This window comes from Oryza sativa, chromosome 3, assembly GCF_034140825.1.
Source record: "Oryza sativa Japonica Group chromosome 3, ASM3414082v1".
Lineage (NCBI taxonomy): Eukaryota > Viridiplantae > Streptophyta > Magnoliopsida > Poales > Poaceae > Oryza > Oryza sativa.
In genome coordinates, this window is record NC_089037.1 from 18,341,050 (window position 1) to 18,362,500 (window position 21,451).

Here is a 21,451-nt window from a genome sequence, read left to right on the forward strand (position 1 = left end):
GAAGCGACTCCCCGAGACCAACCGAGACACGCGATTCCTCCTCCCCTCTCCTCTCCCGCAGACGCGAGAACCCCCCAACTACAAGTCGAAGTCGAAGCAACAACCCTCGCGCCCGCATCCCCACCGGCGATGGCGTCCCCGTCCCCGGCGGCGCGGCCGCAGCGGACGCCCGACGAGGTGGAGGACATCATCACGCGCAAGATCCTCCTCGTCTCCCTCACCCCGCCCTCCACGCCCAACCCGGCCGTCGCCTACCTCGAGCTCACCGCCGCCGAGCTCCTCTCCGAGTCGCGCCCGCTCCTCGCCCTCCGCGACGCCTCCGAGCGCCTCCTCATCGACCGCCTCTCCCTCCCGGACCAGCCCGCCGGGTCCCCCTCCCCCTTCGCCTACCTCGTCTCCTCCTTCCGCCGCGCCGCCGACGAGGCCCGCAAGATCTCCACCATCCGCGACGCCGCCCTCCGCGCGCGCCTCGCCGCCTCCATCGCGCACCTCCGCGGCCTCATCCTCTCCTACGCCCGCATCGTCGCCGGGAACCCCGACACCTTCCCTTCGCCGCACAACGCGCCCCACCCCGCCGCCGAGCTGCTCGTCTTCCACCTGGCCGAGGCCGCCGACCCGCTCGACCCTACCCCGGCCCCTGGTGCCCCGCCGCCGCCGGGGTTCCTCGACGAATTCTTCGCCAACGCCGATTACGAGACCGTCGAGCCGGCCATGGGCGAGCTCTACGGCCGCCTCAGGCAAAGCGTCGAGAAGGTGTCGGCGCTTGGCGACTTCCAGAAGCCGCTGCGGGTGCTCAGGCGGCTGGTGGGAATCCCTAACTGCGCAAAGGCTCTGGTGAATCACCCCAGGTGGATACCGAAGAATCAAATTATGCTCATTGGGGAAGGGAGAATCATGGAGATCTCCAGTGTGCTCGGGGCGTTCTTCCATGTCAGTGCGATCCCTGACCGCGAGTTTGCAAGCAAGCCTGATATTGGGTAAGTTTTTTTTGTTGAATGTTGATTGATTGCTGCAAGTATGTTCTTATCTAATGTTTGCTGAGGTGTCGAAAGCTTTGCATTTGCGGGATGTTCTTGTGAGCCATTCTGGCTTTGATTATAAATGTTGGTGCTTATATTAACTTTGTGACTGTAAAAAACCTTTCCTTCATAAGTCTGTTGAGTCAGTCAAGCTGGTTGATATTCTCTTGAATGGTTGGATGTAAAAAGGTTCAAAGTTTGATTGTCACCTTAATTGATGCTTCCTACCTGTTAGATCCAATGGTAAATTTTCAAGTGTTCCTTTTCCAAACTCAACCTATTTGGAGTTCAATTCTTTATAAAGATGTGAACAAATATTGCATCCAAAAGTAGTTCTTTTGGAGGTGTGCTGAACTTGTGGAGTAACTTTTTTCTGGATTCCTCTTTGTTATCATCAAAACCATGTAACGTGAAGGTTTGTGTGTATTTTAATTTGTGTGCTACAGGCCCAAATATTTCTTAATGAATCCCAATGAACGTTTACGGTTTAGTTTATTTACAAAATTTTAATCTACTGCATTGCTATGCCTATAAATTCAAGCTTATTGTTTCATTTTTTATGCATACCCTTAACCTTGTTAATTTAATGTTTGATCAGGCAACATTGCTTCTCAGAGGCATCTTCACGCAGACCAGCTGATTTGATGTCATCTTTTACAACAATCAAAAGCGTTATGAATAACTTGTATGATGGCCTTAAGGATGTTCTTCTTGCGCTGCTAAAAAATATGGATACTCGAGAAAAGGTTCTCGAGTTTATTGCTGAAGTGATAAATAAAAATGCAGGCAGATCTCGTATGCAGGTAACTGGCAATTCAACTGGACATAACCATCCATAATGAGTTATCCATCAGATAGGTTTCCATACCTTGCATCAGATTTTTTGTTTAGATCACATTTGTAGGTACAAATCAAATACAATCTACGAGATTCATTCAATAGTAGTGTATCAAATTGTTTCATGCCCTAGAAGAAACCTGAGCACGGACAACAACAAACCTCTGTATTCCCAGTACATGCTAGATAAGTGCTGAGCATGTAGTAGTGTCTTTAATGTATCACACACATGGAACACTGCCTAATGGCAGTTTTGTTACAACTTAAAAATCAGAAAATACTATACATATTTCGGGATTGAATCTTTGTAACGTGGAACTGCCTTAAAGGGGTGCAATCCTTGGCATGCTATATTGCTATCTATATGGTCTAGTAGCTTGTATTGCAGTAACCAACTGTTCTTGAAACAATATAATTTTTTTTTAAATCCTTGTTATTGTTATTCTGTGCTGGACTAAATTCACGTTGTGTCATGCAACAGGTAGACCCTTTAAAGAGTGCCAGCTCAGGTATGTTTGTGAATCTCAGTGCCGTGATGCTACGTCTATGTGAGCCTTTTCTGGATAGGATGGAGTCTAAGAAGGACAAGATTGATGTCAATTACCTCTTCTGCAACGATAGAATTGATTTCAAGTGGGTTACTTCTCTAAGAAATTTGGTATTAATGTTCTGTGCAAAGTTAGTATAATGCATATTTTAAGTTATTTTAGTAAATAATATGTTACTCTTTGTACTGCAGGAATTTGACTGCAATAAATGCTTCTTCCGAGGAAGTATCATCTTGGATAGAGAACAGGGGCTATGAGCATGCTGAAGATAGTGCCAGTGGAGAGGCTCGCTTTGTTGAATCACAAGAAGCGACAAGCTCTGGCAACAATAGCACAGTTTCTCTTTCTTCTAAAGGCGGGTCACTTGTGAATTGCTCAAAGAAAGAGAATTTCTCATTTATTTGTGAATGCTTCTTCATGACTGCAAGGGTGCTCAATCTGGGGCTGATGAAAGCTCTATCGGATTTCAAACATATTGCTCAGGTCTTGATATATTTGAAGCATCCTTTTCTTTTGTTTTTGTATTATGTTTCGAAGTTTTGCATTTTGATAGAATCTATGCATATTGATAATTAATCTGTAGGAACGCTTTGTAGCACATACAGGCCAAATGAAAACAATATTTTCAGATCAAAGCATGCATTCTTGAATTTTTCACTGAACACCTGTTATTGTTTTTATCAAATATTTAGGATCTCGCAAGGTGCCAAGATGACTTGGATTCAAACAGAGCAATGAGAGATCAAGGAGGTGGTTCAGCACAGCTTGATCAAGATATAAAACGCTTAGAGAAGATAGTTGAGATTTTATCACAGGACAAACTCTGTTATGAAGCTCAGATAATTAGGGTATGCTCTATATAATCTGGTCCCTTTTTGTTCCCTGTCAACTTCTATCTTATTACTGCCTTATAAAATGAAAAAGAAAACAATTCACCTTATTACTAGTGCAAATCTTCTTTGAAGAAAATGTGAGGTACATAGGATGATGTGACCAGTTGTAGTGAATCCTTTGTTTTTATAGAACGTATGTTGGGCATGTTAAGTTCTCTTGAACTATTGCAAGATAGTACGTTTTATTTTATTTATTTCGTTGTGGACCTCTGTGGATCACAAATGGCATGATAATCACAATTTGATTATTCTCATTTTTTTATTTTGATTTTGCTATTATGTAAAAGAAAAAACTCTACTTTGTTCTTTTGGGCATCATATAATATCATATATCCCGGCAGGACATAGTGTGCTCCTATGCATTAAGGATGAGTCTGTTGTCTTCCAGTAAACATTTCATATAACATCTTGGATTAAATTTTGTTTCATGTCAGAGGTCTTGGATACTGTTCTAGATGGTCTGATTATATGAAATGCCTCCAATTCCTTTTTTCTTTTTGCATTAACTACTGCCTTCCTTTAAAAGCAACACTAACAGTTTGTCTTTAACCAGGATGGTGCATTTCTTCAACGTGCACTATCTTTCTACAGATTAATGATACTATGGTCAGTAGACCTTGTTGGCGGATTTAAGATGCCTTTGCCATCACAATGTCCAAAGGAATTTGCTTGCATTCCAGAGCATTTCCTCGATGATGCAATGGATTTACTAGTTCTAACCTCTAGAATTCCAAAAGCTTTGGAAAGCTTTGCGTTGGTGAGTATGCTTCTGAGCCATTCCACAGTAGTAGTGGTGCCTGATTTTGTGATTGGCAGAGCTTAGTTGTGTACTTATGAATTTGCTCCTAATCATCCTGTTTCTGACAGGATGACTTTCTCAACTTCATCATTATGTTCATGGCGGGCACTTCATACATTAAAAATCCTTACCTTAGAGCAAAGATGGTTGAAGTTTTGAATTGCTGGATGCCACAAAGAAGGTCCATATTTTTTTATGAACTTCACAATTGTATCTTATTTTTGACTGTATGGCTGCGCATTTGAAAATTTTTATGATGTCATTGGTGCAGTGGGTTGAGTTCTACAGCCTCATTATTTGAGGGGCACCAACTATGTCTCGATTACCTGGTCAAAAATCTTCTAAAGCTTTATGTGGATATTGAATTCACTGGTTCCCATACACAAGTGAGTGTCAAGATATTTTTTTTTTTAATATTTCACTATTTTGGGTTTTGGTGAAATCATCTAAGTTTAGTGTTATGACATATCTTTGCATTTTGTACAGTTCTTTGACAAGTTTAACATTCGACATAATATTGCTGAGCTTCTAGAGTATCTATGGGATGTCCCCAGTCATCGGAATGCATGGAGACGAGTAAGCAATTTATCCTCGTACATGCATTTGTATTGCACTTTCTTGTGACTGAAAATATTTCCCACCTTTTCATATGACAGATAGCTAAAGAGGAGGAGAAGGGCGTATATTTAAATTTTTTGAACTTCCTTATCAATGATAGCATCTATCTTCTTGATGAGAGTTTGAACAAAATCCTCGAACTGAAAGAAATAGAGGCTGAAATGGCTAATGTTGTAGAGTGGGAAAGCAGGCCACCTCAAGAAAGAGAGGAGAGATTGCGTGTATTTCATCAGTGGGAGAATGTTAGTTTTCTTTACTAGCGTTTACCTGTCCTGTGTCGCATGATATTTTTAATGAAGTTTATTTGATGGTAGTTACTGATCCACTTTATATTTTTAGGTTGTTCGATTTGACATGAAGCTAGCAAATGAGGATGTTGGGATGCTTGCTTTCACGTCAGAGCAGATTCCAGCACCTTTCCTCCTTCCTGAAATGGTAATATCATAAACCATATATTTAATTTCCATAAATATATAAAACTAAGTTTAATTTTATTTTATTACTAACAAAGCTTCAACTCTACACGGACTTAATTACATATTTTACTTGTCTACTGTATTTTATGCCTGTAAGATATTACTTGTAAAATCTGAAGGAACCAAATTATTAAAACTATCTCCTTCATGTAGTATGAAAGGGCATTGTACTAACAAGGAGTCCTTTATTTAGGTGGAAAGGGTGGCAAGCATGCTAAATTACTTCCTCTTGCAACTTGCTGGTCCTCAGAGGAAATCATTGACTGTAAAAGATCCTGAAAAGTATGAGTTCAAGCCGAAGCAGCTCTTGAAACAGGTCTCATGGAGATATATAACTTTTCTGTACTTCAGTGCTCTTCTGTTACTATTAGCTCTTTTTCATCTTCATTTCTGTCTTTACATGGTAGATTGCCACCATCTATGTCCATATCACAAGGGGTGATAAAGAAGGTATATTCCCAGCAGCCATCTCAAAAGATGGAAGATCATACAATGAGCAGGTCTGTTCTCCTTTGTTTTCTCCCATTAGTTTTTAGTCTCTGTGCTTGTATTCTAATAATTTTCTATCTATCGCAGTTGTTTGCAAGTGCAGCAAATATTTTGTGGAAGATTGGGGGAGACCCCCAAATCATACAGGAGTTTATGCAACTTGCCAGTAAGTCAAAAACTGCTGCTTCTGAGGCAATGGATGCTGAGGCTATGCTTGGTGACATACCAGATGAATTTCTTGATCCAATTCAGGTATTGTTTGCCTTATTACGAAAATACCTTTACTCTCTTCTATGCAATCAAAGGTTTTCCTATGTTGAAAACTAGAATAGGATGAAGCATATCTGGTAGAATGGTAGTGATGCAGTTGATTGTTCTGTTTTGGTGATTAATCGATATTTGGCTATACCAAATATCTGGTCATCAAATTGGTTACTCATGAATTGGGCAATTGTTGGCAATCAAATGAACCAGTGATTTCCTGATGATAAAAGCATCACACAAAAATTTGGGAATAAAATCTTGTTAAAATTAGCAAAATCTGGGAAGGCAACCTTTGACAGTATAAGTCCAAACAATTACATTCCCATTCTAAGCCAATAAAGGAAAATTTTTCAGCCATTTTATGAACAATCTTGTGGGGCTTGAACAAACCATACTTTACCACAACTATTCTGAACTTGGAACTCATGGTGGTATATTTTGGCTATTAAATATTCTGTGCATTTTAACCTGTAGCATCAGATATTTGCTACTAATGTTATATGATGTATGCTCTTTCTCTTGCAGTATACTCTGATGAAGGATCCTGTAATACTACCATCATCACGGGTGACAATAGATCGTCCCGTTATTGTTAGGCACTTGCTAAGTGACAGTGTAAGTTGTACATCCTGAAAAAACCGCTGATCCAAACTTTCCATACTAGGGGGTGACACTTGTCTGATGTATATATTCCCTTTACAGACTGATCCGTTCAACCGTTCTCACCTTACGCAAGACATGTTGATACCGGATACAGAGCTCAAGTCGCGCATCGAAGAGTTTATCAGGTCTCAACGGTCCAAAAAACGAACTGCTGCCGATTCAGAAATGGGAGAACCTGATGGGGCTGCTGATATGGCTGATTGAATAGATGGTGCCAGGGAAGGGAAGGATGAACATTTTTTTTGTGGGACAGATGATCTTTATGATATTTATCGTTCTGATGCTGGCTCCCCTGCATTTGCATATTCAAATTCTTTGTAAATGGTGTTACTGCCTGTTGAGAATTTAATTATATCGGCATCGGATGTTCACTTGGTAAGCAACTCCTTCGTTCTCGTGTAAAAATTTGATCGTTTAACGACTCGTGAGGCTCATCCTTGATTAAGTACTAATCGACCAAAGCTACAGTGAGATGACAAAAGTTGGATGAACCTAGCAATGGCTGACAACATAGAACTGTTCGCATTATTTTACACACCTTTCAATACAGTGAATGTAGACAACTAGTGTAAATGTAGGATCAGTCTACAATACAGTAGACAAGTTTTAGTGTAAATCTGCGTGAATGGTATACTGGCAGTTTTTTACACCAGTAAAGCAAAATCAAAGGTTCTGTTAGTAAGTTAGCCGACTGTGGAACGGCAACTTAGGTGGCCTAGTTCTTTTCTTTAGCTCCAAAATACAAATTCCTCATTTTTCATGGTTAAATGATTACCTTTTGCAAAAACATTTTTATATAAAAGTTTATTTAGAAAATCAAACAAACCAATTTTAGAGTTTGTAATAATAAATACTCAATTATTCACGTGCTAATAGCTTACTAGTACTAGTTAATTGGGCTTGGAAAAGACGTACAGGTTGTTTAAAATAAAAAAGAAAGGAGCAGCTTTGACTATTCTAGTCCTAAAGTAAAAGAGAGTTTATCCTGGTAATAATCTATACTAATATAAAAAGTACGGCAGTGTTTGGCAAATGTCTAAGGGAAATGATTTACCATCCCTCTTTAAATCTTAACCATTCATTCTCCCTCATCCATTTAATCCTAACCATTCATTCATTTCCCAATCCCAATTCCATTCATTCTCCCTCATCCATTTAATCTTAACCCTTCATTCATTTTCCAATCCCGCCCCTCATTTTCCATTATCCAAACACACCCTACGAGTTCATCCAGCAATCTTGCAATCCTTCAGATCCACTGTCACGTGGAACCCACCTGTCATCCGGCCCAAAGAAACCGCACCTAAACAGCGATCTCCCACGTCTAAGCAGCAGTTATGATCGGTCAAAGCGAAAAAGAAAAGGAATGCTCCCTTTTGTGCGCTAGCCTGCCGCCGCCTCCTCCCGCCGGAGCCGCTGGCCTCCTCCTAGCGCGCGCCAGCCCGCTGCTGCCACCTCCCGCCGGAGCTGCTCGCCTCCTCCTCGCATGCGCTCGGCGGAGGAGCCTCACCCTACCCGCCGCTGCCTGCTTCCCTGTTCGCGCCGCGCCGTGACGAAGAGGAAAGAGAGGCGGGGTCTGCTCGCCCTACCCCGCCTCCTCCTCACGCGCGTGGGCTGGACATCCGGGCGCGGCCGCCAGAAAGGGCATATGAGGTGGCGGAGAGTCTTTCTAGGAGGAGAAGAGGGGGCCATTGAAGGAGGGTTGGAGGTCGCTGCGCATGGCCCGTGGGCGGCGGAGCGATGAGGCCGGGAGGACGTCGGCATCGGCGAGGTTGACTAAGCAAGAGGCAAGCGTCAACAGAGGTGCCGGGGAGGAGCAGGCCGCCGGCGCGGTCGCAGGAGAAGGTGCCGACCGGAGGCAGAGACGAGGACCCCTAGGACCGCACCCGCCCCACCACTGCTGCCATCGTCAGCATCCTATATGATTTTTCATTGTTGTTGTTATCAGGGATGCGCTGGAACGATAGCACAGGACTAGGGCCGCTGGACATCATCGACGCTAGCAGATAAGGACACCAACAACAGGTAAGACTGATGTTCTATATTCATGCTTGCAATATGTTTGATGAAATGCTTAACTAGCACTAGCATCATCTCCTGTTTACAATTTGACAATTTGTATAGATGTCATACTGACCAAATTTCATGTTGATTGTTTATTGCCATTCTTTCTTGATAAAGTACCTAGCTATACCCACCATTCAGAACTTTTAAGTCCTTCATTACTAATGTTTGTATGACTAAATTGCAAATTGAGGTAAATTTTGATTACGTTCTTGCTGGTTTACATTTAGTAGCAAAATTGTGAGGTTGAATGTGCATGATAGGAAGTTTGATGCATTTAGTGTTACGTGTTTTTTAGCAACTCCCTATTGCAGAGAACAAAATAAAACTATCTCACTGGTAGCTTAGCTATTTATGGGCAATTTTCTGGTTTATGTTTCACACTACCCAGAGTTGCAGTATCAACTAAGAGCTATATTTTCCTATCAATAGGTCACTCTTGTCGTCAAACACTTTGATGATCCAAGGATAGTGAGTGCAGACTTGAAAGATCTTCTTCTTCTTCAATCAATATCTGTTCTTGTACAGTACAAAGAATTCATGTTTCTATTTGAGAACAATCGGGGGGCTATAAACAGAATGCTAAGATCACTTCTGTCAGCTTTTGGTAATAGATCATGATACCTATTACCAACATACCTTTTCAACTCTGCAAAGGTTTAGGTTTTGCTTCATCCAAGAATGCTGAATCTTCATCATCTGCAACTTTCCAGGTTTACTTTAATATTACAATCTCTTTTGTAATTATATTCATTCTTCTATTTATGTTATCCTTTCTGAATCGACTTTTCAACACATTAAGTTGGACAATGACTGAGTTCTCCATGTCCATCCATGAGATGCAAGATAAGCACCTGGTGGATTTTTTTTTTGTTTTATATTTCCCTTGGTGCAGAACTTCAACTCTTTGCTGATTAATCTTTAGTACTCGGGTTACATTTTCAGTTTAGTAACTAAACACCATCCTTTTTCACATGTCAAAATGCATGAACTTTATCTTAGCTCTGCAATGAAGGTATACACTAACAGGATCCTTCCTCTTTTTGTTTGGAGAACACTAACGGGATCTCTTGACAAGGATAAATTCCAGTAATTTGGTTGCTTCAGTTAATTGCTTTTTCAATATTTTATCCCAAGGGTGTAGTCATGCATGTGAAGGTAAATAATTGTAACCAATATTTTTCAGGTTGCTGATTTGCAGCAAAGAAAGTGCATCGTTATTTTTTACATATCATGTAGTCTTGCAAGGATCTTGGAATTCTGCGCCAGAGAGATCCCTCATGCGTTACTCATGGGGCCAGATATGAATCTGCGGAGATTGACTGAATTAATTGTATTTATTTTGAACCACATCATATCAGCAACTAATGCAGAGTGGTTTTACATGCAAGTCCACATCTTAATCTGAATTCTGAAGTCTGAAAATTAGCAGTGTTTTAGTTATTTTAAGTTGAGACAGTGATCTTTAAAGGTGGTTCAGTTTAGTGCCAGAATCTAAAACGCACTACTTCTATTGTTGATTTGAGCTGACTCAAGTATGAACCAATATTGTTATATCCTGACATCTTTTTTTTGTTTCACAGTACACCAAGATGCTTCCTCATTTTATCGGTGCCTATGATAATCTTTAATGTATAAGTATATGTCAATGTGCATTAGGAATGATCGTATTTTTCTTCAGTTGTATATGTCGACGTGCCTTGCACGTGCACGTTCACTAGTAGCTAAAATATAAGGGACTTTATTCTTATAATAGTAGCGGAAGTTATGCAAGTAGTTTCATTTGAATCTTACAGTACTGATATCGCAAAACGACACTTTGACGTTGGTCTGGCTAGCGTGATAGCATCATTTGGTCGCATTGGTCTGGCTGGCGTGGCATCACCCTTGACAAACTGTCACGTCCACTATGTGTGGCGTGAGTGACTGAGTGTTGTTTTGCCTGGCATGATCAAAAGGTTTATATTTTGGAAAATGCCAGGCAGTAATTTGTTTAGATTCTAGAAATAAATTTTAGAAGGGTTTATTTTTAAAATAAAAAAGTAAAAAAAGTAAGAAATAAAAAAATCGATATATCCTTCAGATTACACGGAGTATCATTGCACTTACACTTAATGTTAATATTGGTATCAAAATCATTGTCGTTCCATGTGGATGTCATAGGTATATACAAGTAGTTTTCATTTGAATCTTACAGTACTGATATATCCTTAATATTACACGGAGTATCGTTACACTTAATGTTAATATTGGTATCAACGATCATTGTCGTTGCATGTGGATATAGGTATCGTCTGTGTTTCGTCAGGATGTCATGTCTACTTGGTGTTTTGCAAAGGCATCGTGGAGTGTCATTATATATGGCCGGCGCTATTGAATAATGACTATAGACATTTACAGAGGTTCCAGAGTTCCTGTAATAAAAAAAATAGAAATGCAATAAAGGGGAGCAAATTTACCCAAAAAAAAAGAAAATAATTGGAAAAAATATATTAAAAAAATTCTAGATGGGCCTGGCATGTGCCCCTAGGGATACATTGTGGGCAACAGCTGGGTTTCATTTTTTACCTGTGGGTAACCTGTGCCCGACCCGATACATATGTATTAGCTAATTTCGACTTATCTCTTAATTCTTATACCCCTTTCTCTTGGTTCATTTGTGATACTAACTAATAATAAGTTGTGATGTAATTCAAATTATTGTTGATAACTGATAATTTGGTAAATTGTTGATTTTATTTCTCTTTGTTAAATTATATATCTTTCGAGTTATTATTCATATGAGATCCATTTGGTACCCGCCGAGCATACCCGTACCCGTCGGGCATGGGTACGGGCACAGAGTTTTGCCCGCTAACCCTAGTGGGTAGGGTTTGGGCGGGCGACGACGGGCATGGGGTCGGGCATGGTTTTGCTCTACCCGTGCCCGACCCGACCCGTTGCCATCCCTATGTGCCCCCATGACGCCAAAGGGAGGGTGACAGTCCAAACTGGCTCAACCTAGACCAGGCCTTCCCATCTATGTTGACTGGCATTCAAAGTTCCAAACTTCTAATGCGGATCTGGCCATTGCCCTCTAAAATCATTTTAGGGATGAAAACGGATCGGAAATACTGTCCTTTTAGGGATGAAAGTGGGTCGGAAATAGATGAAAACTATCTCTACGATATTTATTTTGGAATCAGAATCGAATTCCTTGGACAAGAAAATGGAATCGAATATATCGAATTCAGATATGGAGCAAATACGAAACAAAACGAATATGGTAATGAATATTACCAGAATATAAAACCCCATCAAATTGAGCTTCCGTACAACAAAAGAGATATGTGTTGTTATTCTCTGTAGGCATGTCACGAAAGTTCATGAAAATTGATTTTCACGGTCGGTCCCTTAACAGACCTGCATGTAAAAATGGTTTTTCATTTCCGAGTCCCTTAATTGTACCCAACACCTCTTCTTCCATATGTAGCTTACTTACCATCTCATCTATCAAGTTATTGTTGTAATATTGAAGATGCTATTTATTTTATTTCACCTCTCTGAAATTTGTAATTTATAATTTTAAATATAAATGTGTTATATCCCATCGAGCTATACAACTTTGATATAGGGCATATCTCCATCAGAGGTCATTTGAATTACAGATATGAGATTTTGTAGTGAATATTTAGACCTAAATTATCTCAAATGATAAGGTTGTCAACAAAGAAGTTGTACATCTTGTCGAGCTCTATAATTTTAATATAAAGTTAGTCTCCATATGACTTATATGATATATACATAACTTTATCATGTGAAGTTAGTCTCCATACCTACATGTTTTGTTTTAATATTGATCTCTACCCGTGGATATCCGAAAAAAACTTAGGTAATATCCGACCTTTTCCGATTTCTAGCAGATACTAGTCTTATACTATATTTGTTTATGTTTCCCAAAAAAATCTATTAATATTTGTTTCTGTATCCGCTACTATCCGAAATTATTAGTTTCAGAAAATCTGTCCAAATATCGGAAACTAACTAAACCGATTTCATCCCTATCTTTTCCAGTGATTGCTTCTCGGTTCAATATAATCTAGTTATGAAAAATTATGTAGGCGATTATCCTCTTATCGCTCGATAGATCTGAAAGTGCATCTGGACCCCTAATTATTTTGGTGGTTAATGACAATTGATTAAGAAGGCCTCCATCTACTAGCCCCTAAAGTGGTCCTTTGGAACAGTTCAAAGAGCAAAAGAAAATGAGGGGTTTTCCCACACCCAACCCGTGAGAGCCCTGGATGGACAAACCAACACTGATATTTTTTTTAATATGGTGGAATAAAAATTCCGGCCTTTACTTCAAAGAATCTACATCCACTTATTACAAAATTCTCTTAAAGAGAGCAAATGCTCACACAATAATAAGAACAGAAATAATAAAGCCAACACACAACGAGAAAACAATTATTGAAGTCTATATGTGAATCTCCATCCGTAGTTGATAAAAATCTATATGACCGTAACTTCTAAGCTTCGATATGCAGAATATAAGAATGCCATGTTCTCTTCACACTTTTGAAGATGTTCCTAGATCCGGAGCCGAGCGTTGCCCAGAAAAGCATCTGAATATAAGATTTATTTGGAGATTTATCAAAAACTACGTCATTTCTACTCAACCATAGAGCCCAACACAAAACAAAAGCTACAACAAATATGAGGTTTTTAATATTTATTCAACACCACCAAGCCAATTCCCAACCACATTAGAAATACTATCAGGAGGTTTTGGACCAAGGAAATATGAACTATTCTCCAAAGAAATTTTGCAATATGGCAGTAAAAAAAAGAAGATGTTGAAGTCTTATTTTTCATTGAAACATCTTTTACTCCTGTTCCAATTCCTTCTCGCTAAATTATCCTTGTTAGAATCACAACTTTGAACAAAAACCACATAAAAAATCTTAATCTTAATTGGCATCTTTAATTTTCATATAAATTTATTCCTCTCAATATAACCATTGTTAATCAAGGATGAATACATTGATGTAACAGAAAATTGACCATTCTGACGAAGATTCCATTTGAAAGAGTCATTTGATCCATTCAAATTAGTATGCAAAATCAATGCAACTAAGTTATGCCAGTTAATTAAGTTCTGACCAACCAACGTTCTTTTGAAAGAAACATTAAGCGGAACAGAATTCATAACAGTTGCGATTGAAACATTTCTCTTACGAACAATATTATATAAAGATAGAAATTTATCTTGTAAAGATGAATTCCCAACCCAAATATCCTCCCAACATTGATATCCTACTCTTAAGTGCCGGTACAACACTTATTCATTAGTAGAATATCGGTGCCCAACTAGCACCGATGATGACCTCCATGACCGCCGGTGCTGCAGAGGGACTGATAGACCTAACAAGCCGGCATCGATGAAGTGTCCTAGGGTAGTGCAAAACATTGGCACCTTTTGTTTGCTAGTATCACAGTTCAGTTCTAACACCAAAAACAATGGGGAACTGAAGTAACACTAAATGAATCCCAACCGGTAGTGTTTAGAATTTTTGTTAAAAAATTTGTGCAGTCTTTAATATAAGATTTCTTGATTTTTAGCTTTATAGGTTCAACAAGAAAACCTACCTTAAAAACTTATTTTACTCCTAATGTGCCACTACACCATATTTTGTGTTACATCTGATGTAGTTATTTCTCTCGTTTTCTTCTTAACCGTTCCCGCGAAGCCCAGCGATTTTTGGCGAAAATTGTGGCCTTGTTGTTTGTCTAGGATCTCTTCCCTTTCAATTTCTCATTGGTGACATAGAAGACAACTACATCTTTGGTGCTCCTATCTTCAACTTTCAGTTCCTCTTTTGGCCAGCCAGGCCTCCTCCCCTTCCTTGGTGCTCCTCTCCTCTTTTGGCTGGTTTGCTTCCAGACTATGGTCGTGGAGCCCTTGGGGAGATGAGGAGAGGGTGTTTGTCCATGAAGGTGGTTCAGCAAGTTAGTGGCCGGGAGGCCTTTGGCCTCGCCAGCGCTTTCAAGTGGCTTGCGGCAAAGTAGACATGTCGTAGGACTGTTTTGAGAACATCGTTCTTGCCCTCTGTGGTGGTAAAGTGTTCGTGTTTTCGCGGAGATGGAGCTGCTGCATCGGGTTTAGTCGATGAGCTGGGTAATGATAACGTACAACGCTTTCCCTCTGGCACCGTTCAAGGTCCTACAACTTTTAGATAATCATGGTCGAAAACCCTCCCAGGATCTGCCACGGGAGGGCGTCGAGAGGGGGCAGAGGCAGCCACCGCCGCCGGATCCACGCGCGGCTGCCGCTGACGCCACCACCACCGCCAACCGTGGCCGCTATCGTCGGGTCACCGCCACCCTTCCTGCCAGATTTGGCGGAGGGGAGGGTGCGGCCGTCACTGCCGCCTTCACCGGAGGCCGCCGCGGCCTCCCTCCTGCCGTTGCACGCCGCCTCCCACCGCCGCACGCCGCTGCTGCCGTCGGGCCGCCCCTCCGGGTCGCCGTCGGGTCGCGCCAAGAGAAAAGGAAGAAGTAGAGAGGAATGAGGAGGAAGAGGAAGATAGAAGAAGAGATGACGGATAAGAACAAGAGAGTTCGAGAGAGAGGAAGATATAAGAACGACAGAGAGGTAGAGATAAATTGCGCCGGTGGGTCCCACTGGCTCGGTTGACCGACTCGGCTCACGGCTCGATTTTTAAAAGGTGCCGGTTTGTATTGAAAAACCAACACCTATAATCATTTAAAGGTGCCGGTTTTTTGTGTTTTCGGACCGCGGAGATGAGAAAAGGTCTATATGTGTCGATTTTTGCACTTCTGGCACCTATAGTGCTGACATCTATTCGATGTTTTGTAGTAGTGGTTTCACCTCATTTATATGCCACTTGAGCAGGAACGAACGGGTCTAAGTAGACTGTAAATACACATGACATATGGATGATCAAACCATGAAATTAAGTGATCTTAAGGTTATTACTTTTACATGATGTGATTCAATGCATGTTGAGTTTGTGGTTCCAACTATAGATAACAGGAGTATACAGATCTTGGGTATGCCACCACCAGCGGTGGTGACAATGAATTTTCTACTAGTTATATATTTTAATAGTCAATTTTTTTTAAAGAAACAATTTTTACACTATAAATTCTATATGCGACAGTTGCCCGTTTGACCTATTGTGAAGTCTAACCATAAATTTGACTCTACTTTTTCTAAGTTTACCTATTTGACCTCATTTATCAAAATTGGAGCTACCGTCTGCCCCAGTTTCACTTCACCATTAAGGTTCCATTAAGAAAAAAATAAAAAAAATGAATTTAACTCTACGAATTTACCAAAATAAACCTGTTTACACCAACCTTATCCCCAACTTCATCTGGCGCAATGGTTTCCACTTTCCATGGAGGGAGCAGAATGAGCGATGGCGGCGGCAGCGACGACGCTCGAAGGGGGCGGCCGTGCAGAGGGAGCTGTTGCCACAGCCGAGGTAGAAGGAGCGGCAACGGCTCCGCTCAGAGCGTGTGGAGGCAGCGAAGGCAGCGCTTGGAGCGAGCGGCGGCGGAGACGCTCGAAGGGGATGGCAGCGCTTGAAGGGGGCGACAATGCTCACCGAGCTCTACGCCTGCTTCTGTGACGGCGAGACGGCGTGCTAGGGTCATCGATGATGCGGCCAGAGCCGTCCAAGGAGACCAAGCGCGCGCTCGACGGGATCCCGGCGCACGTGGTCCAGATGCCCCGCGACGGCGCCGTCGCCGACGAGGAGACGTCGTCGACGGACGAGGAGGGCGGTGTGTGCGCGGTGTGCCTGGCCGGCGGAGTACGCCGCTGGCGACGAGGTGCGCGTGCTGCTGTCGTGCGGGCACGAGTTCCACAGAGAGTGCGTCGACCGGTGGCTGCTCACGCGCCAAGGACTGCGGCGATGGTGAGAGCATCAAAAGGCACGGCAGCGGCAGCATTGGCCTCCTGCCTGTCGTCGCCGGTGGGTCCCACGTGCTTCCTGCAATTTTGGTTTTTGAATGAACACCATACATAGCAGCAAAAACAACACAAACGTTTCCCTACATGAACGACAGAGAACTAGTGGCTATTTTGATACTTGTGTTTTTCTTCATTATATGCAATTTGAGATCAACAAAATAGGGCAATATGCTGTGAAAATTTTCGAAGATATCTGCCATAATTATGTCAAATTGAAAGCCAAATCTTTCAAACTTATCTCAAATCAGTGGAAACTATACCAAATTCGTTACAAATATGTAAAAAGGTATGAATAAAAAAACTTTGATATAATAGGGTCAAATGAGTAAGGGCAAAAAGGACAACTTCTCTTGAGTTAACACCATTACCAAGTCTTTTTATGGAATAGGGTCGGCCTTAATCTTCAATTTGAAAAACAGGGTCAAATTGATAGTTAGGCTTCACAATAGGGTCAAATGAGCAATTGCCCCGTTCTATATTTATGCATAATAATTTTTTTCTATTGCCCATATTACATGATCATAATTTTTTTCGACCACATAGGAGTTATTAAGAACCAGAAAAGGTAAAGAAACCATGTGTATAATTTGTTTGCAGAGCTTGTACATCTTATTCAATGGAAACGATATCAACATATTTTCATGACTGGCCAATGGTGATAGCTTTATCATTCAATGAACTACAGTTGCGATTCAAGCACCCTCAAAATTATACATTTCCTATTCAGATTGTGACAATGATAATTTGTACGTTGAAAACATGCCTTTTTTTTTACTAATTATGGAATAAAAGAAGTTGAGCTTTACTTAAAATAAAATAAAGTAGTGCTTTCTGGTTTTTATATATCATAGTACTCCATTCATTATTAATTATGCCAACACATTTAGCCACATGTACATAACCCTACAAACCTTTTCCTTTATTATTTTCTCTGTACATAACACTGTAACTATTTTTATTATTTAATAACGCAGTAGGAGTCTCTCCTGCTGTTTCTCGTGAAAAAAAACATAAGGCCACATGATATTGACTACACAGATGATTGCTAACTAGGGATTTACTTATAATTAAGCGGAATGTTAATTATGGCTGCTCAAAAATGAAGCATACTATATGAATCATAGCAATAAATAAGATCACATCAAATGCCAAATATTATTTTTAGCAATTCATGCTACAAACACTCCTCTGCATAAGGCAGCAATGTCGAGATTGAAATGAAGAAATACAAACATCACTACAAGGAAAATGACAATAAAGCAGCAATGAGCTGCTTACATAGGATCATCCGAAGCAAGCTTGGATACACGATTATTCATAATAGAGACACTCTGATCAAAATCAAATTAAAGCGAAGTCATATGATGGAAACCTAGAGTGTTATTGGCTGAACAAGCAACAAGGATATCCATTCTTTCAGTATTGCAGAATCAGTATATCCATCAATTTTCTTGTACATTGTTTCCATCATGCGTGCAAGGTTAATAACCTGGATAAGCAAGGAAGACGGAATTGAGGTCAATTTTAGGTACTCCTCGTTCATATCTTTCCATGCATTTTCCACATCATTCCACAGTGCTTTAATGGCCTCCTCCTTTGTGCTGTCATACTCTTTCATATAGCAAGTTACAGCGGTAGCAACATTGTTCCTTTCGGTCTCAAACTACAAGCAAAGTAAAGCATCACATGAAGTTCCAATCTCTAGCACAAAAGCAAGCAAAACCAAACATTGTGAAAAATTTAGTTTTTAGAACATCTAAATAACAATTATGTTTGGTGCATTTGTGGGAGATGCTTTCTCTCCAAAAAAATGAGAAAATGTTTTGTGTATTTTGGAAAATATGTCCTATGCACTAGATGAAAAAGGAAAAAAAGTATTAAACACAATACAGAGTATAAGATTACCGCATGAGCAACAATGTCATCCATTAGTCGAGAAACAATACATGAATCCTTGACAATTTGAGGAAATCCTGACATCCATATCATAACCTCCTCTGTAACACCTTCTTGAAAAACAACAAAAGCAGTGCAGTTTATTGCCCAATAGAAGCACGTAACTAGTGTGATTTGCAAATGCTCCTTTAATGGGGGAATGTATTTACTATCTCTCCAATCGATTTCTGTTACATAGCCTTTGCATACTTCAGTGATCTATAAAATAAAGTAAGTCAAAGCATATGTACATGAGTGGGCTCTTTGCATATGTATTTTCAAAACACTTAATAATAAACTAATTTACTTTAATAAAATAAACATGTCATGCATGAATACACACATATAATTGAATGGATGGAATGGTGTAATTAAAAGGAAAAAATTACAAAAAAAACTGAGAATATACATACTATATCTTTGATAACATTAACATTCTTCCTTGGTGTTCCTTTTGGGAGTGCACCCTCAATCTCATTCATGGTGCCAAACATAAATTGAGCATATTCCTTGTAACATCTTCCAAGTTGCTCAGCACCCTTTTCATCCCACCTATAAGAAATTATCATGGGGAAACATGTACAAGATATTCATAGAGATATCATTGACTTAGTTATGTCAATGCATATGTGTGGACCATGAAAATTACAACTTAAATCAATCCTAACTTTAAATTATATTTGATAAGTATAAAGCTGAAACTTGCTTAATATTATTTTCTCAAAGTGTGATCGGGATGTGGAACAAAACCGTTGCATCACGTCAGCAAATGGTTGAAGCTCTTTCCAGAGTCCATAATTGTCAAAAGTATCATCATATGGTGTAATAGTTGCTATGAATTTCGCTAGCAACTTCCTAGGCTTTGCATATTCTGGTTCATAATACACACCCAACGCCCAAAAATATGCTTCTGCAGGCCTATGCCTTGCATAGAATAGTTCACGTGGGGACTCTAGCCCATGATACCACCTTTAAAACAGAAAACAAAGAACTGAATCATCAATGTCTTATTATATGGTAATGGAAATATTCGTTATAAATTTCCACCAAATTAACTTACTCGCATATTTCTTTGACTTCTTCCCGGTGAAGTCGCTGCAATAAATAAAAGTCAAGTTTTGCTAGCTCAAGTATCATCTCGTTGCACTCCTCCTTATCTTCTTCATACAATGGTATGTAAAGTCTGGCCTCTAACCTCTTCATCCTACGGAAAGATGGTGTCTCAAGAGCATGTCTCACTTTATTAGAGAGTGGTTTCTCAATACAATCCACAATTCTTTTCAATTGATTTGTTGTTTCAACCTGTGCTTCTCGGAGAATTTCTTCATTAGGAGTTCCAAGATGTGCTGCCTCATATAGAGCAAGTAATGCTCTTGTATCACTACATAGGGTTCCGTTTAAGTTTCCTTGTTTATCAATGAATTCTTTAAATGCATCTGATCACGATTGATACAAAAATGTTAGATGAGAATATAACCACCTAACACACAAAATTTCAAGCCAACATTTTATATGTGACATGTAGAACTGCCAGATAGAGTGTTAATTAGACATTTTCATAAATTTCTTCACAAGGTTTAAAGAATAAAGAATTATATATCCATCCAAATAAGCTGCCACAAAATACTCATCGAAATATTTAGATGATGAGTGGAAAACACCTTTACATACAAGTCCTTTTTGCCAAGGAAAAAAAAGTTATGTTACAATTTTATCAACTATTTGAGAGGCTTTATCTTTTAAATTTGTAATTACATACCACGTAAGAACTCAATTTTCTACCTACAAAATGTTGCGTTGAGGATTTGATTCATTATCCACATTAACTAGCTCCCATGTGGAGTGGCACATCGCTTATATTTTTGTTCGCTTTGTTTAAAAGGATTGACTGATTGACTGTACTATGGTTATAGCCGGCTCCCACGGGCTTATAAGCTAAGCCTCACCAATATGAACATCCAAGGTGGTATTAAATCAACCAGTACAACATTTTGTGGCCCACATGGACCTCAGCACCACTACTACAAGCGACAAATGTATTAGGGTTTTACAAGTAGCAGTCTAGTTTTCCAAACAATTAACGTGATCAACCAGTAATTGTGTACATTTTGTAAGATATGAAAATTACATGTCTCTGATAAACTTATGGAAAAACATATATATTCTATCAAAATGATTGATATTTCAACTATGACCTGACATTTTACATGAAATTAACCTACTTCCACTTGAGTTATAGTTAAATAAAATAGTGCAGCAGATTGTTATAGCAGTTAGATGATTTGAAAGAAAATATGTGATTTTGAAAATTTATAGCAATTTAATCTATAATAGAATTTTATAGGTCATATATATGTAACTCTACAATGAATTCAACTTCCTGAAGGTGGTTTTCAAAATTATTGCATCTCAAATAAATAGATATAGGGAAGAAACGATACCGCATGGCATGTAGCGCCGCTGCTGTCTTAGCAACCGGAATTGAAGGGAGATCGCATGGAAATCATCATTCGCAAACTTCACAGAAACTAGACTTTCTAGGGAGTTATCTATTTCTTCTTTAAAATGATAAGATACTCCAAGACGTTGAAGTGCATCGATAAGCTTCATTTTTGCAAATGGATTGAGGATGTCTACAAACATTTCCCTTGTTTCAACTATTAGGTCATCACATCTTTCCGTCATCCACTCCAGTGATTTCTGTACACAGCAAATGGTTACCAATATGAGATACACTATATATTGTGCCGCCATAGAAAGCTGGCTAGCTATGTATTATTAATGCATAACTATGAAATGTGTAAACAATAATATATGCTAAGTAATTACATTTTTGTTGATATTGATTTACAAGATGTATGG

General features: G+C 39.8%; 2 protein-coding genes and 1 long non-coding RNA gene across 3 annotated transcripts in view; 2 read left to right on the top strand and 1 right to left on the bottom strand.

Annotated features, from left to right (window-relative positions):
* Positions 1 to 6,989, top strand: LOC4333165 (probable ubiquitin conjugation factor E4). The gene is made up of 16 exons (XM_015776021.3): positions 1 to 977; positions 1,618 to 1,822; positions 2,338 to 2,489; positions 2,596 to 2,887; positions 3,097 to 3,252; positions 3,851 to 4,054; positions 4,165 to 4,277; positions 4,368 to 4,482; positions 4,583 to 4,672; positions 4,753 to 4,956; positions 5,054 to 5,149; positions 5,384 to 5,506; positions 5,598 to 5,690; positions 5,767 to 5,931; positions 6,469 to 6,558; positions 6,646 to 6,989. Exons 1-16 carry the CDS (start codon positions 130 to 132, stop codon positions 6,808 to 6,810), a joined length of 3,111 nt encoding a protein of 1,036 aa, XP_015631507.1. The 5' UTR covers positions 1 to 129; the 3' UTR covers positions 6,811 to 6,989.
* A 1,497-nt stretch (positions 6,990 to 8,486) lies between these two features.
* On the top strand, positions 8,487 to 9,501 carry LOC112938237 (uncharacterized). The gene is made up of 2 exons (XR_003241297.2): positions 8,487 to 8,631; positions 9,103 to 9,501. It is a non-coding gene; the product is annotated as an uncharacterized lncRNA (long non-coding RNA).
* Positions 9,502 to 17,785: 8,284 nt separating this feature from the next.
* LOC4333167 (alpha-copaene synthase) overlaps positions 17,786 to 21,451 on the bottom strand; it is a 10,648-nt gene continuing 6,982 nt past the window's right edge. Inside the window, exons 2-7 of the mRNA XM_015774498.3 lie at positions 21,031 to 21,289; positions 19,650 to 20,025; positions 19,340 to 19,558; positions 19,003 to 19,141; positions 18,560 to 18,808; positions 17,786 to 18,317 (exon numbers count right to left, since the gene is read on the bottom strand). Of these exons, the coding sequence (XP_015629984.1) occupies positions 18,027 to 18,317; positions 18,560 to 18,808; positions 19,003 to 19,141; positions 19,340 to 19,558; positions 19,650 to 20,025; positions 21,031 to 21,289 (1,533 nt within the window). The 3' untranslated portion in view covers positions 17,786 to 18,026. The remainder of the gene's footprint in view (positions 18,318 to 18,559; positions 18,809 to 19,002; positions 19,142 to 19,339; positions 19,559 to 19,649; positions 20,026 to 21,030; positions 21,290 to 21,451) is intronic.

What these genes read in the sequence shown, in the direction of transcription:
- LOC4333165 (XM_015776021.3), top strand. Translation starts at nt 130, where the DNA reads ATGGCGTCCCCGTCCCCGGCGGCGCGGCCGCAGCGGACGCCCGACGAG. An exon ending in AACGATAGAATTGATTTCAA is followed by an intron (nt 2,490 to 2,595) that starts GTGGGTTACTTC and finishes TTTGTACTGCAG; the next exon opens with GAATTTGACTGCAATAAATG. An exon ending in ATCGGAATGCATGGAGACGA is followed by an intron (nt 4,673 to 4,752) that starts GTAAGCAATTTA and finishes TTCATATGACAG; the next exon opens with ATAGCTAAAGAGGAGGAGAA.